The sequence below is a fragment of the Cnephaeus nilssonii genome (genome assembly GCF_951640355.1).
Source record: "Cnephaeus nilssonii genome assembly, chromosome: 6".
In the NCBI taxonomy this organism is placed as follows: Eukaryota; Metazoa; Chordata; class Mammalia; order Chiroptera; family Vespertilionidae; genus Cnephaeus; species Cnephaeus nilssonii.
This window is the reverse complement of record NC_137077.1, coordinates 73,181,467-73,198,421: the sequence shown is the minus strand read 5'-3', so window position 1 is coordinate 73,198,421 and position 16,955 is coordinate 73,181,467. Positions and strand designations below refer to the sequence as shown.

Here is a 16,955-nt window from a genome sequence, read left to right as displayed (position 1 = left end):
AGTTTTGCTTTTAGAAGACTTTAGATAGGATAGAGGAAGGAAATGTTTACCTTGCAAGCATGTCAAACTCATGGCCGGCGTGCCGCATGTCTCATTTGTTTGAAGGAGTTTGACATGCTTGCTAGGGGAAAAATAACATATTTCTAATCCAGTCTTAACTCTAACTATAAAAGAAGAGAAAATACAGTCTTCATTATGTGCAGCATAACAAAGCTGTAAGGCATTAACTAGAGGTTGTAGATGATGATGCTGAAACTCAGAGTTTAACTTGCTCAAGGTCATATATAGTAATCAACTGAGCCAGTATTTGGCCTCATGTATTCGAGAATCCTACTTCTAAACAAGTTCTTTAATTTTTATAGGCTATCTTTCATCTTGGTTCAGAACACAGGCATTATCTATTGGTTATGGACTATGATTTAATGAAATCTGCAAATATTTTTGGTGTTTATGATGTATTAGCACTGTTCATTAAAGAGAATAATAAAACACCTGCACTTTCAGAGCTTATAATTCTAAATCTTATGTAAGTCTCAGTTGTAGTAATTTTAGGAATCATGTATTTTTTATTGTTGTTTTAAACAGATCAGTTTTTCAACATCACTCATGTAGTTTTTGAGTAAATGCAAATTCTGTTTTTGTACATTTTAAAAATTTTTATCGATTTTTTTTTTTAAGGGAGGAAGGGAGGGAGACAGAGAGGTAGAAACATTGATATGAGAGAGAAACATTAATCAGTTGCCTCCTGCACCCACCTGGACTGGGGATTGAACCTGCAACCTGGGTATGTGCCCTGACTGGGAATCAGACCTTCTGCCTTTTAGTGAGCGGGATGTACAACCAACTGAGCCACACCGGCCAGGGATGTTCTTGTACATTTTTAAATCATGGACCTAATTATCAAAGACAGTATACTAAATTTATTAGAATGCTGTTCTCCAATAGCACATGAGATGATGGCTCCAAGTTTTAGTATTTTGAGTTGCAAGGATAAATCTATAAATGTCTGCTTTTCAACCATCAGTAAATAGTCTGCCTTGAAATAATGTTTCTTCTAACTGAAACTTAGAGCAGATGGCCTTTTTATTTACCAAATGGTTGTATATAAGGCACTAGAATTATAATAGGGAACTTAGAGCTAGAATCACATAACTTTAAAGCCAAAGGGTGATTAACTAGTTTAGTGGCTTTCAATTTTTTTTAAACTCTAAAATCTTTCACTCAAACAAAATATCATAGAGAAGCCTAATATAAACATTGAGCCAGATCAACTCTGTCTGCCCCAGATCTCCTTTTCTGTTTGCCTCAGTTCTTATCAGCTCCTCAGGTTCTCACCCCACAACATACACACTTATAAAAGGTCACACGAAGTGTTAGGAGTATATCCAGAACTTGTACCTGGATCTTTTTGATGCCTAATTTGACACAAGGTTGCAATCTGACTCTCTGAACCTCATATTGCCCCAATATGTATTCTTTTTGTGGAATGGGGGATTTTTTTAAAATAAAAAATTAAGTTTTTTGTAATGGTTAAAAATTGGAAGATTTACAATTGAAGAATTCTGGCTTCTGGCTTCTCTTGAAAAACTGAAAGATCTGGCAAGAGTTGGCTCATATTATCAATGAGAAGGAGTTGAGTAGTGTATGCTTGCTTTAGGTGGGACTATTCTATCTAAAGTTATTTTCAGAACTTGCCCTCATTTCCAGATTAATTGCTTGTATGAATTACCTCTGAGTGTGTATTTTTTGAAATGTTTTTATTTAGAATATTTTTAAAAACTCACATACTGTTTTCCTTTTTGTTTCCTTAAGGACCTAGATGATATAGAAGATGAAAATGAACAACTAAAGCAGGAGAATAAAACTCTGTTAAAAGTCGTTGGGCAACTGACAAGGTAGAAGATTCAGGCTCAGTGTGGAAAACATATTTTAAAACTACTGATTGAATGTTACGGTTAATATGAGGACAATATTCCTGTGCTGCAGTACATTAAGTATGTATATTTATTTCTGGAAAACAGTGGATGTTTATTTTGAAAACATTTCTTTTTCATTGTTAGTTTCAAAAAGTTCCTACTTTTTATTTCACGAGTAAGTAACATCTTTCGGTCATTAAAATTATAGGTTATGCCTCTTTGGTTTTGTGTGGTACTCAAATAATATATAGTTTAAAGTCACAACCATTTGAATATATTTTATCTATGATAGTGCATTTTCTCCCTAAAGGAATATACATAGCCTTTGTTTACATGAATTCAAATTCTTCTGGGGAGTTACCTGCAAATGCCTTATTACTGGGGTGTGCAACCTTTTATGTGTAGGTGATTTACTCATAAAGGTCTTTGTCTGCTGTCTTTGTTCTTTCAACTTAATCTAAGCAATTTAGAGTATATAGAGTCGCACTATTTTGTATAACAGTCATCTTTAAAAAGGAAAGCTATTATAAAAAGTCACTTAATATCACATACTAACTAGTTGGTTAAATACAAAATTTAAGAGAATACTTGAATTGTGCTATAGTAAATTAAAATGTACTATTTTGTATTTGAATATTGAAAAAATTTTAAATCATGTTAACTTCTGAAGAACATAATGTTTGTAATTTTAATATAAAATTTCTTATGTAGGTACTACCTTTTTTAGTTTATAAGTGAACATGGGGTATTTAAAAAGTTGTTTATTCACCAAGCCTTGATAGAGTGTACGATTTTAGTGTATAAGAAAAAATTTCATATCTTTAATTACCATATACATTAAAATAAAAACCAAGATATTTATCCACACTAAAAACATTTATAGTACATTACAAAAGAGTACATAAACAAAACTAGCATGGAAATACTTTGCTTTATTTCTAACTTGGAGAATAACATTGACACAGTTGTTACCATATGAGAGAATTATTGCCTTACCTCAAATTTAAAGGATTTTCTTTCTACTATTAGATTTTTTTTAAAATAATTATTTTAAAGAATTATACAATTTTTTTCTATTAATTATCATTAGTATTTAGAGTTATTTTATATTACATTTTCATGTTGAGTAAGGAAATCCCCTCCTTTAAAATAACATTAATATTAAGAAGTGATAGTAGAGTCTCAAACATGAGTATATGGATGCCCATTTATCTAATTAATATACATAAGTGGCTTGAACATAATAAAATGTGTTTTAGGTACCCCACTGATTTGTTTTCCTTCACTTGCTTAGCCCCTTCATTATTCACTATTAGAAAAATAGGAAGGGTGAGACAGTTGGAAAAATTATAGAGTAAATGATAAAAATCAGATGTGGATTTCTAAAACTCTTTGCAGTGGCCTAGATTGCCCCCCTAGCCCATACCCCTTCCCACTTCAGAAGTTTCAACCTTGGCTGATCATCAGAATCACTTGGGTTGCTTAAAAAAGAATTTCCTGGCTGCAGCTTCTAGATAGGTTTAGATTGAGACCCTTTTAAAGGTCACCATCTGATGATTCTGATCATAACATAAGTTTGGAAACAGCTGCTGTTGCCTCTTTCCTTCTGTACCTTCCACTGAAGACTCTGGAGTTAATATAATTTTAGCTACAAGCATTGTTTCCCCTTTTAGTTTATTTAATAACCTGGTCTCTGGGGAAGTTTTCATATGTCCAAATGTATTAACCAACAATTTCAATGTTAAATTACCAAACTTGATACAGTGCAGAATTACTGCTCTAAAGAGCATCCTTTTCAGAGAATACTGCTCAGCGTGGGACAGTGAACCACTATCCACATGTCAGATGGTCTGCCAGGCTCAGTTACTGCCTTTGGCTTGAGGTACTCATCTCCCTTTACTTACCCTTAGGTATGTGGCAGAAATATCGGTATTATCTAATTTCCCACCCACATTTTGGACATTGTGAAAATGCTGTCAGTATTTAGCCTTAAAATATGTTAAGTGTACTTACTGGTTTTTCAGTAAAAGAAGTATTTGTAATTTATTTAACCCATATGTAAGTAAAGGAATATTCCATTTCCATTTTTAAAATTATACCAGTTATTAATACTTGTAAAGACTGAGCAGTTTTAATTTTTTTCCTTTTCTCAGTTTATTGGGAACATTTCTGACGATGATCTTTTACATAATGGTACCTCGTGCAAATCATCACCTAAGATCTTAGGCAAGCCTTTCACATGCAATTCTCTCTCTCTCTCTCTCTCTCTCTCTCTCTCTCTCTCTCTCTCTCTCTTTCTCTTTCTCTTTTTCTCTCTTTCTCTCTCTCTCTCTCTCTCTCTCTGTGTGTGTGTATATATATATTTACTTCACATACAGATTTTTACACTGAATATTAAAAAATAAAGTAGGATCTGCTACAATATCCCTTTAAAACTTAGAAAAATATTGAGATTTTGAAAAAGTACCTTAAATACATGTGCTCCACCTTAGAAAACTTGGCTATTGTCAATAAAGTGCTAGTATTTGTGAAATTATTAGTCCCATTCAGAAGAAATATTTCTTATATTTCCTGGGAATTTGTGGCATAATAAAGCATATCCAAAGTTATAATGTGTTTATGATATTATTTTCCAAACAGTATGATTATTAACTTTAAAATGAATACAACTGGCCTCCCTGATTTTTGACATGTATTAACTTGGGAATTGATGAAATAATATGTTTCATTATTAATATTATTGCACTATTGTTACCTTTAGAGGAAAAGAAAGATGTTAGGGTGTGTGTTTCTAAGGGAATTTACTAAACATACTAGATTAGCACTGTCACATTTGATCATGTGGTTTAAAACATAGAAACTTAAGTATCAGGGGCAGATCCATGAAGCAATGTATTTTTTTTTAAAATAACTTTTTAATTGTGGTAGAAGCAATGTATTCTTAAGGTCAAAAACCTACCTCGATTACATGTGTTTTATGTTTTCTGGATTAATCTGGATTTTTGTAATTAGAAATTAAGATGCAAGATTTTGCATCCACTAATACTTTGTTGAATATAATAAAAGTAAATTATTAGACATATCAATATGTTCAACACCATAAGGCGAAATAGGAAAGGCCTTGCATTTGATAATTGATCTGATGTCCTAGATAATACTCACATGTACAGTGATCGTCATCTGTCATCTTTTTATTTTTATGATCTTGAGTCTGTGCCTAGTAAGTTCCATGCAGTGTTGTCACTTACATGCTTTTGTTAATCCATTACAATATTCAGGCATATATTTTCATCTTGTAATATAAAAACCAAATACACCAGGTTTTCATTTGGGAGAGTATGTTAAACGACAAAGAACTAGCATTCACGAATCTGAACTTAAAAATAACATGTTAGAGTCAGGGCTAAACATTCTGTTATTGTATCTGAACCACTCCTAATATGTAACAGTAAGCTTCTTTTGTATTGGAATTATGCTCGCTAAATAAAGGATATCCCATGGACTAGAATTGTAATTTATATTACTTAGAACTTAGTAATACTTTTTCTTTTGTCATTCCATTAAACTGAAAGCATAATACTAATTAAACAGTGAACATTTTATTCATCAGGTGCCTCAATAAAAGGTACTTCCCCCGTGCAAGTAAGTTTGTTGGTGATGTATAGAAATTGGTTGTTTTATTCTCAGTATAAAGACTTGAACCATTACCCAAGAAAACCTAGGCCGTAGTTTTTTTATTTTACTTAGCTAGAATCTCATATCGTGTTCAAGTTGTATCCTCATCCCCAAAATAATCACGTGTCAGTATATAAGAAGACTATGGATGAGAGGGTTACATTAAATTTTCATACCCATTCTTTCAGCAAGTACTTATTAGTCAACTGGGTATACAGTTACAGATATTACAGAAGTTATAAAAGAATGGACATGGGCCAGCCCTTCCATTTAGCAATGTACAGTTTATGTGGTGTGAGTCAGGAGCACAAAGTGCAATTTTAAGTAGCATTAACCAGTCTAATCGGAATAGTTCACTCAAAAGTACTTTTTGTATTTATTATTCAGTCATTTGTCTTTCAGGTCTTGTTAATCGGTACCATTTAATGTGCTGCAACATTTACTGAATGTTGGAGTGAAAGACCTATTGGGAAGTATTGCACCATATTTCCTTTAGATAATTATGTATTATGAAAAGAAAATTTTAAAGGAATTTATAACGGTACTGAAGTAAAAAGACTTCAATGTATGTCAGATACCCCAAACTGTTGATGTATTCAAACATGATTTTAAGTTAGTTTTTCTGTATATATTATTGATGACTGGTTTGTTTTAGGTATTTACGTCTAACAAACAGTTGGCATATGGCAGCCACTTTGGTAATAATAGAATGTTAGTGATGCTCACTTGATGGACATTTATTACATGCCTGTTTTGTTTTTGTTTCCCCCTCTGGATACCTAACGTGTGTATATTACTTTTTTTGTGAACTTTTCTCTTGAAAGATTTGGCTATGTTATTCAGGGCTTTTTATTATTATGTGTTTTTTTTCTAAGTTTAAGTATTAGCTGGCTACTGCTACCAGCAAATACCATATGAAAGCTAAAATTTACTGTTGAAAAATCAGCTAGTTTAGATAATCCAAGTATTTTTAGAAAAACATCTGGATACTTTATTGGCCCACATTAGTATTGTGTAGACACCTTTCACAATTCCCATTGCATAGGTTTTCATTGTGGAGCAGTCAGCTTGATTCACTTCAATATGCTTTGCATGTAAAATAATAAATACTCAATAAAAAAGTAAATTTTCATTTATTTTTAACACTGGTTATTTCCTTACTGTACTGTCAGTAAAATCCTGATCATGAATTTTACTTTTGAAAGTAAATGCTAATATTCTAATTAACGTATGTGCCTCTTACTGAAACAGTGTGCAGTACATTAGAATTTTTATTTAGTATATTGTAGAAGGTAAAATGTTCTAAAAACAAAAATATAGCTTGGATAAGATCTGACTACATTAATGGTGAGGCTCCTTGAATAAGTGAGGACGTGTACACATGTTCAAGCTGACTGAACATTTTAATTACCTTTGTATTTTAAAACTACATGAGTAATTTCTTAATTCAAATAAGAACTGTTATCAACTACATCTGATGGTGTTCAAAGAATCTCAGGTCCTTCATAGTTTGAAAAAGATAAGTAGAGGTCTGAGAATGTAAAAATTCAGTCTGTGTTTTTTTAGTAAATGGTTTTCATAACTTTTTGCTAGTGTGCCATTCTTCATACACCCTCACAAGCTAATCAGTCTTCTTTACTTCTAGAACTCTAAGTTAATCTTTTCAGTAATGTCATACATGTCTAACAAGTGAACAAGCATCCTTCAGTCAGAATGTGTAGATAATGTCTCAAGTCCTTTTATAAGAACATACTCCATTACTGGAGTGAGCCTACTGAAAACATTCGCAAGATCTCTTAGTCTTAATTGAAACTGGAGCCATTTATCTTAGACTTCATTAAATATCTTTTTTAAATTCTCAATTCACTCTGTGTGTGCACACAATTCTATCAGTAGCTGTAAATGCCCACATATTTTCTTAATCTCTTGCTTCTAGTTTCTTTTTTCACCTCTGCAAGAACTTACATTTTATTCCTGGTCAACTTCTTGGAAAGAATTTATGTAATGTTGGGCCTTTATGTTAAAGAGATGGATAAAAAGATATAATATCTTTTACAATCCAGTCATTTTATTTTGATGTCTAACCAGATAAGGTTAAAAAGGAAGCTAAAAATGAAACTTCCATATTAATACTGGATCAAATATATAATTTTACTTGCACTTTCAAAAAAATTCTGTGACTGAATAAAGATGCCTTTAAAAGGAAAAAGCTCACCATTTCAGTTTTATGGAAGCAAATTAAGAAAAATTAATAGAAAGGTATCTGATTTATTCTTATTATTTTTAGTGCAAAAGTATAAACAAAACTATCAAAGACACAGGAAATCCCATTTTGAAGAACTTTCAAATCACTTTTGGTAAGAATACATTCATTTGATAAAATGTTAAAAAGTTGAACAGTTATTGGCTTTCCATAGCAGATTAAAAGTTTCATGTACAAATGATTCAGGACAGTGAACAACGTCACTAATTTATAGTAAAACTATGCAACTAATTTTCATATTAGCTGTAATATTTACTATTTAAAGTAAGCTAGTGAATCAGTGAAAATTATAATGGACACTTCAGAAATGCTCATTGATCATAGGAGACTGAAAAGTGCCCCATTTCTTAGTAACTCTTTTAAGATCGGTATACCTTAAGAAGTACACCTACGCATAACAAATCAGTTAATTTGAATATAACTTTAACCCTACTTAATTATAGTATAGAAACGTTCAGTAGTGCCAGGCATTGTGTTCAGTGGTTTAAATGCCTGGCACTATTAAAAGTTTAAATATTGTTTTTATTTGATTCTTTAGAAATTATGCAAGGTACAGATGGGAAGGGTCATTTGCCCAAGGTTACAAAGCAATTCATTGTTCTGCTTTTTGCTATGACATACTCACTCTTATGACATAACTAGAGGCCCGATGCATGAAATTCATGCAAGAGTAGGCCTTCTTTTCCCGGGCTGCCGGCACCAGCTTCTCTCTAGCATCCAGGGCCCTGGGCTGGCTTCCCTCCGGCCCTGGCTTCATCCGGAAGGATGTCGGGAAGGACGTCTGGTCTAATTAGCATATTACCTTTTATTATTATAGATCATTGTCCTACTGAATAATTTGCCAGTGGTTCTCAAAGTGTGGTCCCCATACTAGTAGCTTTGGCTCCACTTACAAACCTGTTAGAAATACAAATTCTTGGGCCCCACCCAACACCTGAATGAGGTGAGGCCCAGCAATCTGTTTAAACAAGCCCTTTAAGTGTTTCTGATGCAGGTCAAAGCTTGCAAATTTACATTAGCATTTTTATTTTTAAGCAAAGATTTTCGTTTCTCTTTTTGGACATCATATGAATAATATAATATGAACTGGTAAAAAACAAAGTGATCTTTTTATTGTTGCTTACATTGCAAAAGGCTGTATGTACCAGGAGAAGCCTCAGCATGATGTTGGCAGTTTGACACAAACCCATTAGTTTAGTATTATCCCCGGAATGCAAATAAATTCTTAAGTTTAACAGACTGTGGAATGAAATCTTTGTTTTTCTGTTAAGATCTTTCTCTGTTATTGTCTGAAGGTTTTTGGTAACAATAATGCATTTTTGTTACATTTTAAAACTTTATTGAAACAAATAAATGCATGTTTCATCAATTATAGTTTATTTGTTTGTTTGATTTTGCATGTATGGACACTGGGGAGGTCGATGGGATGAGTAAAATCTTTTAATCATTTTTTAAATATGAGGAGATAGTTAAATAAGCTACCTTTTAGTCTTTAAAAACTTTAGAGCAGTTTTATTACAGAATTATTATGAAGATACTACAGAGTGCTTGAATAACCTCACAGCTAGTTTACCGTTATTAATATCTCATATTAGCATGGTACATCTGTCATAGTTTAACCAAAATGGATACATTATTATTTACTGAAGTCCATACTTGACTCAGGTTTCCCCCGTTTCTCCCTACTGCCCTTTTCTTGTTCCAGGATCCAATCAAAGATACCACGTCTCCGTACCGTCCTCTTAGGTCGGTTTCTTAGACTTTCTTTGTTTTTGATGACCTTGATAGTTTTGAAGATTACTAGTTAGGTATTTTGCACTTCTTACTAAGAACATTTTCAGATATACACAAAAGTATAGAAAATATCCATATCTTGCCAACCTTATTTTAGCCCTCTTTGTTTTTTTGTTTTTTTTCTTTCTTTTTTTCTTTCTTCTTGGGATAGTTTAAAGTTCAATTACAATCATTCTATCATTTAACCTGTAAATACTTGTATGTATCTCTAAGAGATAAGGACTTAAAAAATAACCACACTATGTATTATCATACTTAACAAATTTAATGCTAATTTCTTCATATCTGTTCAGTTCAATTTCTCCTGAGAAACAGGCCTGCAAGAAATTTACTGGGAGAAAACACCTGTGAGGAAAATGGGGTAGGAGGGCGGGGAGGCGGGAAGACCTCAGTTCCGGTCTGACTGACGTGAAGGAGAGAGGGACGGAGGGTGGTTGAGCAGGAAGTCTTCGTCCACAGAACAGTTCAGAGTTTTTAGCACCACCGGCCAAGTCCTCCGGCCAGAAGTGCAAGCTCTCAGGAGCCCCACATCTTGCAGGAATGGGCTTGCCTTTGTATTCCTCTCTGCTCCTTTGTTGGCGGGGAGCAGCCAGTCGGAAGCAGCTGCAGCTGTCAGTTCACCAGGTGTGGGAGACTGGAGAGGCTCATCTTCCTGGCTGCCACCGCATGCACACCCGTGTTCACATTTCCCCGGATTCCTCAGAATGCCCTCGTACTGTTTATTTAAATAAAGATTCCCAATGAGAGTCATTCATTACATTTGGTTAATATGTCTCTTAAGTCTTTTTTTAACCTATAAATGACATACACTCCTAGTTTTTATGTCATTTTTCAAATTGAAGAAACTAGATTATTCTGTAGAATTTCCTACATTTTGCATTTGAATGATTATATCTTTATGGTTTAATTTGCTCCCCATTTTCTGTAAATTGTTAATTAGATATACAGGCTTTATTAGATTCAATATTTCATAGGTGTTTGTACTTCAAGTTAAATCACATCCGAAGGTACATAATGTCTGGTAGTCTCACTTGTTTTTTTAAGTCCTCACGCTACAATATGTGGGTTTTTTGTGTTTTTTTTTTCTTATTGATTTAGAGAGAGAGTAAAGGGAAGAGAAACATTGATCATTTACCTCCTGTACTCACCCCAGCTGGGGATCAAACCCGCAACTTAGGTATGTGCCCCGACCGGGAATCAAACCCACAACCTTTTGGCATACGGGATGATGCTCCAGCCAACTGAGCGACCAGGGCTGATTGTCTCACTTTTGATGATGTTAAGATGGATTAACAGATTCAGATGCTATTAGCTTGATTACTGTATTTTAAAGTTCCCTATCATTTATGTAATGGGTTTTTGTGTGTGTGTGTTTTTTAATATTGATTTCAGAGAGGAAGGGAGAGAGAGAGAAACATCAATGATGAGAGAGAAGCATTGATTGGCTGCCTCCTGCACGTCCCCCACTGGGAATCCAGCCCACAACCCGGGCATGTGCCCTTGGCCGGAATCAAGCCTGGGACCCTTGAGTCTGCAGGCTGACGCTCTATCCACTGAGCCAAACCAGCTAGGGCTATGTAATGGTTTTAACAAACAATGATAATTAGATCCAATACATCATTAGGTATTGAAAGTCATAGTTTTCTAATTCTATCCGTCTATTTACATTAGTAGTTGGAATTCTTTAAAGGGAAACTTTCTTCATCAATTCCTTAGTTTCCCTAAAACACAAGAAGATAAGATCACGTTGATTCTTTCCCTTTATTTACCAACTTTGCAATAATGGACAGAGCCCAAGCAACCTCCAAAGGTAAATCATTTGTTTGTTTTATGTATTTAATTTGTTTTAATCCATTGCAGTCATTTTTTATGTCCAAATTGTCCCAGGTTTGGCCATTGGGAAGCCCCTTCCAAGTTAGGCCTGTGTCTGTCCTTTTGGTCATCGATAGCTTCCTTGTTTTCTGGCCCAAGGAGTCCAGTCTCGTCTTGTACATTTCCTTTTCAGGACCTGGAATCAAGAGCTACCTTTCTTTGTAGAAAATCAAAGCCTCGACAACCACCTATATTATCAAATGCTATAAAAACCAGTTAAAGCTCTTCTTAGTAAAAGCCAACATTTCTAACTACGACCTTTATTGGAAAATGTAAGAAGACAGAAATCTGCTTGTTCTTTGCCATTCTCATTTATTTTCTCACTTATTTTCTGTGCAAATGGTAGGCAGAGCTTAGATATATCTTCTGTGTTTTTTAAAAATTTAAATCTGGTTATGCCTGTTGAGAAACTCGGGAAGTTGGTTTAAAAGTCCGGATTTTATTTTTTTGAATAATTAAATCACTTTAAAGTGGTGTTCAAATTAGAATGTAGCTATATAGCTATGTAAAAATGTATAGCTATTATTAAGTTGGATGAAAAAAAACAACCACAACAGCTCATGTAATAAGATAATTATGCCAAATTCATAATAAAAAGCGAGGTGCCCAGATTGTGGTCTCTGCTCCCACACATTAAAATTCACTGAATGGGTTTTAATAAAGACTAGACACTTCCATCCCTAGTCATATCTGAATGAGGGTCTATGTAGAGGTGCCACCCATTGGTAAGTTTTATAGCTGATTGTGAGGCAGTCCAGGACTCCTCACAGGCCTGGTTGTGAGGAGGAGGAAGGGGAGGAGGAGTGTTAGATGATAGCTTGAGGCACATTGTGAGTTGCCCTATGACTGGTTGGACCAGAGTTCCTGCAGTGGTTAGAATAAAGCCCAGTTGCTGGCAGCCATTACAAAGGGGACCACGTGATGATACCAGCAAAAACCTTTCCTCTGCTCCTGACACATCCAGAAAGAGGACAGTCTTTTCTTCCAGAATACGAAAACCAGCCTTAGCTTAGCATTCTTGTATTTTGTATCTTATATTGGTTCACAAATATACAGTATGTACTGCTTTATGCTAGGCTCAGTAAAAAGACAGATCCTATCCCTACACCACTGTATTATTTGTTGCCCAATAAGAGTGTTGGCATAGGGTTGAGGATGGTAACGTCGCAGACTGTCCTTTGGCCCTTTCCAAAAGATGAGAATTGAAATTCACTTACTTGTTGAAGAGATAGTAGCCCCAATACATGTCATAGGCTATAGTTTGTGTTATAAAAATCATGCTGAATGGTCTAATGTTTGGAAAAGACAGATTTATTTTTACTAATCTTGAAGTTGGGAGTGATTGAGGATTTAGAGCCTAAATTCATATTTTCACTTAATTTGTTATATGAATTTTATTTTTGCCCCAAAATATGTTCTTAATGGCAGTGCTACTGTCCTCAGTTAGGGTCAGGGCCCCACGTTTTCTAGTACATTCTGATCATCTGAAGCATTTGCAATTATTCAGTTTCTGTGCTTAATTTTATAATGGATTTCCAAATAGTGTGTTTCTGTAGCTCATAAAATTCCCAGTCACCCATGGTTAAATAAAAATATTTGTTCCTGTGTTTTTCTTTCCTTCTGAGTCTGCAATTGAGGTGGAACTAAGTACAGTGTACTTTGCAAGTTTTTGATATCTAGTTACTCGAGAAACACTCTCCCTGTGGCAAAATCATCATCACCCATTTACTTTTTTTTTTTTTTTGGTAATTGAGTGGTCAGGACACTTTATTCTTTGTGATCCTTCCCAAAAATGTATTTTGTTTGGGAAGGACATATGTGGAGCATTTAGATCCAGTTTTGAGGATTTACCCCTTATAAACTTAGACTAGCATTTAGCCTTTTATATTTAGTTTTAAAGAATTCTTACAGATAAATTGGTAAGAGCTATTTCCCTTCCCAGGGCACTTGAGAAGGTTCTCTTACTTGGTCTCAGATGGGTTTACAAAATCTTCCTAACTTAAAAAAGCTGACTGTGTACATGGGGAAGTAAAAGTGAGATGTTTTATTTACTCTGAGGTCACATGTGATATAAATGGAAGCAGATATCTTTCCAGTACCTGAAAAGTGAGGTGTCCGACCACTAATGAGATTGGTCTGCAACAGGTCTGATTAGAGGGAAGGTTAGAGATAACCAAATACCCATAAAACACTAAGATATAGGAAGTTATAAAAATTATGTTTGGAATGGAGAGTAGAAATTAACTTTGATCTTTCCCTCTATTAGAACATGATTTCAGTTCAGTTGGAGGCAGTGTGTAAGGGTGATAGTCTGCCCCTACATCAGAATCACCTGGAAACCTTAGGAATCTCAGATGAATCAGGCTGCCTCTGTTCCCAAAAAGCTTACATGTGGTTAAAGAATAGACAGAGTGTGCACAAGCAGATTAATTCCTTAAAGGCCAGAGGGAGACTCGTTAGGACCCTAGCATTTAAGGTAAGCTTTGAAGGAATTGGGGAGGGAGGGAGGGTTGGTATCAATTACAGTCAGGAATATTTAGAAAAATATAATGAACATCTGACGAGCCATGGTATTACAGCTGAGGGCTGCAAGGCTCTTTCTCACACCATAGCTTAATGGGGTGGTGGCTTCCAAGTTAGACCCACTTGAGCACTAACTTCCAAGTTAGAGCTATTGGAATTCTGGCTGTGTGACCTTGGACAAGTTGCCTTATGATTTCCTCATCTGCAACCAGGACAAAAGAGTGCCTAACTTAGTTGGGTTATTGTGGAGAATAACTGACATGATGCATGTAAAACGTGTGACACAATGCTGGTTTATAGCTATGATGGGAGAAGAATTAAAAAGATGCACCTTTCTGCCCTGGCTGGGTGGCTCAATTCATTGGGCGTCATCCCGTGCACCCAAAGGTGGCAGGTTTGATGTCCCCATCAGGACACATACCCAGGTTGTGGGTTCAATTCCCCGTTGGGGTGTGTGCAGGTTGCAACCGATCAATGTTTCACTCTCACATCAATGTTTATTTCTCTCTCGCTCTCTCTTCCTCTTTCTCTAAAATAATAATAGTAAGTATAAGCATGTTGTCAGGTGAGGATTAAAATAAAGATGCATCTTTCATAGTGTGATTTGTGCCAGTGAGGAAGTTGAGAAGATTATAATGCTTGTCTTTCTTCCCTGAAATTAAAAGAAAAGGTTATCAGGGGGGGGGGCTCTGTATAAGTAATATATTATATTTTTGCTTTTCTAGGGAGCCTGGCTGTCTTTAGAGGTCCAACTGAAGCAAGTCAGAACTCTGTCCTAAAAAAGAGGGCAGTATGTGTTGATGCAAATGTAATGTAATCTCTGTAGTCCCTGGTAAACTATGACTACTCAGGAAACAGCAAAGTTTTGGGTAAAGCAAAACATCTTTTACAAAGAAAGAGCTTCTTGAGTTCGTTTACTTCAGAAGCTCAAAATATTTTCCAGTTAGGTCTATCTTCCTCTCAGATCCCCTGGCTCAACCTGGGCCTGTGTTCCTATGAAGAAATGTCTGTGCCCGAACTCCTGAACAAATATAAATACAGCCCCTGGCAGTGCCATTAACCAAGGTGAGAGGGGAACCAAACCAACAGGGTGAATCAGCTTGAGTTCCCGAAGGGTGGCAACGAGTGCGCTTCTCTCTGTACTCCTCCACTTGTTTTCTCAGGGCCCCTGATCACTAGTGCCCCGGCTGTCCTGACAGCAGAGCGCAGGAAGCATATCAAAGCAAAGGGCTGTGTGTCTCCTGACCTGCTCCGGTATAACCACAGGCGGTTTTTGTTGATTTGAGTACCATAGGGCAGCAAAACAGAGGATGGCAATTATAGGTGTTGGTACTAGGGGGTGACTTTTCTATTGCTGTGGCAGACTGCCACGGTGGTATTTGAAAGGGCTCGAACAAAACGTTTTCTTCCCGAATTGCGCAAGGTTGAAAGTAATGTTTGTCTTAGGACCTAGAAAAAGCATCTGAACTGGAACGTGGACATTTTATTTGTCCAATTATATGTATTAATTGAAATTGCACACACAGCCTAATTCCTTTTGTTGTATTTCCTCAGATATTGTACATTCTTAGACCTTACATGTCAGCTTAAACAAGGGGTGATTTTACTTGTCGTCATATAAAATTTATGGAATACAAGAAAGAGGTAAAGTTTAATATCTATTTTAAATAAGGTAAAAAATAGTAGCAATTTTTTCCTCCCATGAGTGAGATTGATAAGAAAAGTTAAAGTAGGCAATGGACTCTTTCCAACTGAAAATATTTGGGACTTTAGTTTAAATTGGTGGGGCATAGGCTTAAGGAGATATATGGATTTTCTTAGCATCTAAAAGATGGCAAACTGAGCTACTAAACAGAGAAACAGATTAAAATGGTACATTTTAAAATACATTCCCCATTTAAAAATATTTAGTGTAGTCACCCTGGCCAGTGTGGCTCATTTGGTTGGGTGTCATCGCATGCATCAAAAAGATCTCCGGTTTGTTTCCCTGTCAGGGCACATGCCCAGGTTGCAGGCTCCATCCTAGATATGGGGTGTGTGGGAGGCAGCTGATTGATCAATGGTCTGCTCTTGCATTGATGTTTCACTCTCTCCCTCTCTAAAAACCAATAAAAATATTTTTAAAAATATTTAGTTTACGAAGAAAAGAGCTCTTCCTAAAATACTGAATTGCTACCTCTAGAAATAAAACTAGGGTCTCCCTTGTCTAGATTTGCACCCTGCAGGACTATGTTGGTTGGGGGAAGCTTTTCCAGTGCTGACAGCCAGTGGTTCAGAATAACTGACATTTGGTATCTATGTGCATTTCCTTTTGACAGCCCATGGAGGTTTTCAAATACCTGTTGAATAGAAGACGAATGAATGAGTGAATCAGAGGCCTTGGTTGCTACTTTGGCCTAACCCTGACTGTTATTTATTGTAGTAGTAAGTTTTGTGACCTTTAGCAAACCACTTTACCCATGGCTCTGTTCCCTTGTCTGTAAAGTGGATTTAATAACACCTACCACATGAAGTACTTAATACATGTTTATTAAATATCTGAATTAATCATTGGATCCAATTCAGATATACTGAGTCCAATATTCTAGGGTCTGGGGACTTGCCCTTTTTTGCAAAATCTACTGGTAAGTCTTATGCACCCAGAGTTTGAAAACCACTCATTTATTTATTTTTATTTTTAAACAAAAATTTATTGTTGAAAGTATTACATATGTCCCCCTTTTCCCCCATCCCATTGACCCCTTCTAGCCCGCCCCTGCCCACTGCTCCAGGGAAAACCACTCATTTAAACTCTACTATATATTAGGCAAGGCATTATGGCAGAAGCCCAAGGCAGTAATAAAATATATCAGACTGTCTTTAATAAGTTTACATAGACTAATGTGGACAAGCACAGAAGGAGAGATTAATTT

General features: G+C 35.5%; 1 protein-coding gene across 2 annotated transcripts in view; it reads left to right on the top strand.

Annotated features, from left to right (window-relative positions):
• Positions 1 to 9,223, top strand: part of PAWR (pro-apoptotic WT1 regulator) — a 125,232-nt gene extending 116,009 nt beyond the window's left edge. For both annotated transcript variants that reach the window (XM_079774074.1, XM_079774075.1), the window contains one exon: positions 1,813 to 9,223. In XM_079774074.1, coding sequence (XP_079630200.1) covers positions 1,813 to 1,899 — 87 coding nt within the window. In that variant the 3' untranslated portion in view covers positions 1,900 to 9,223. The remainder of the gene's footprint in view (positions 1 to 1,812) is intronic.
• Positions 9,224 to 16,955: the final 7,732 nt, after the last annotated feature.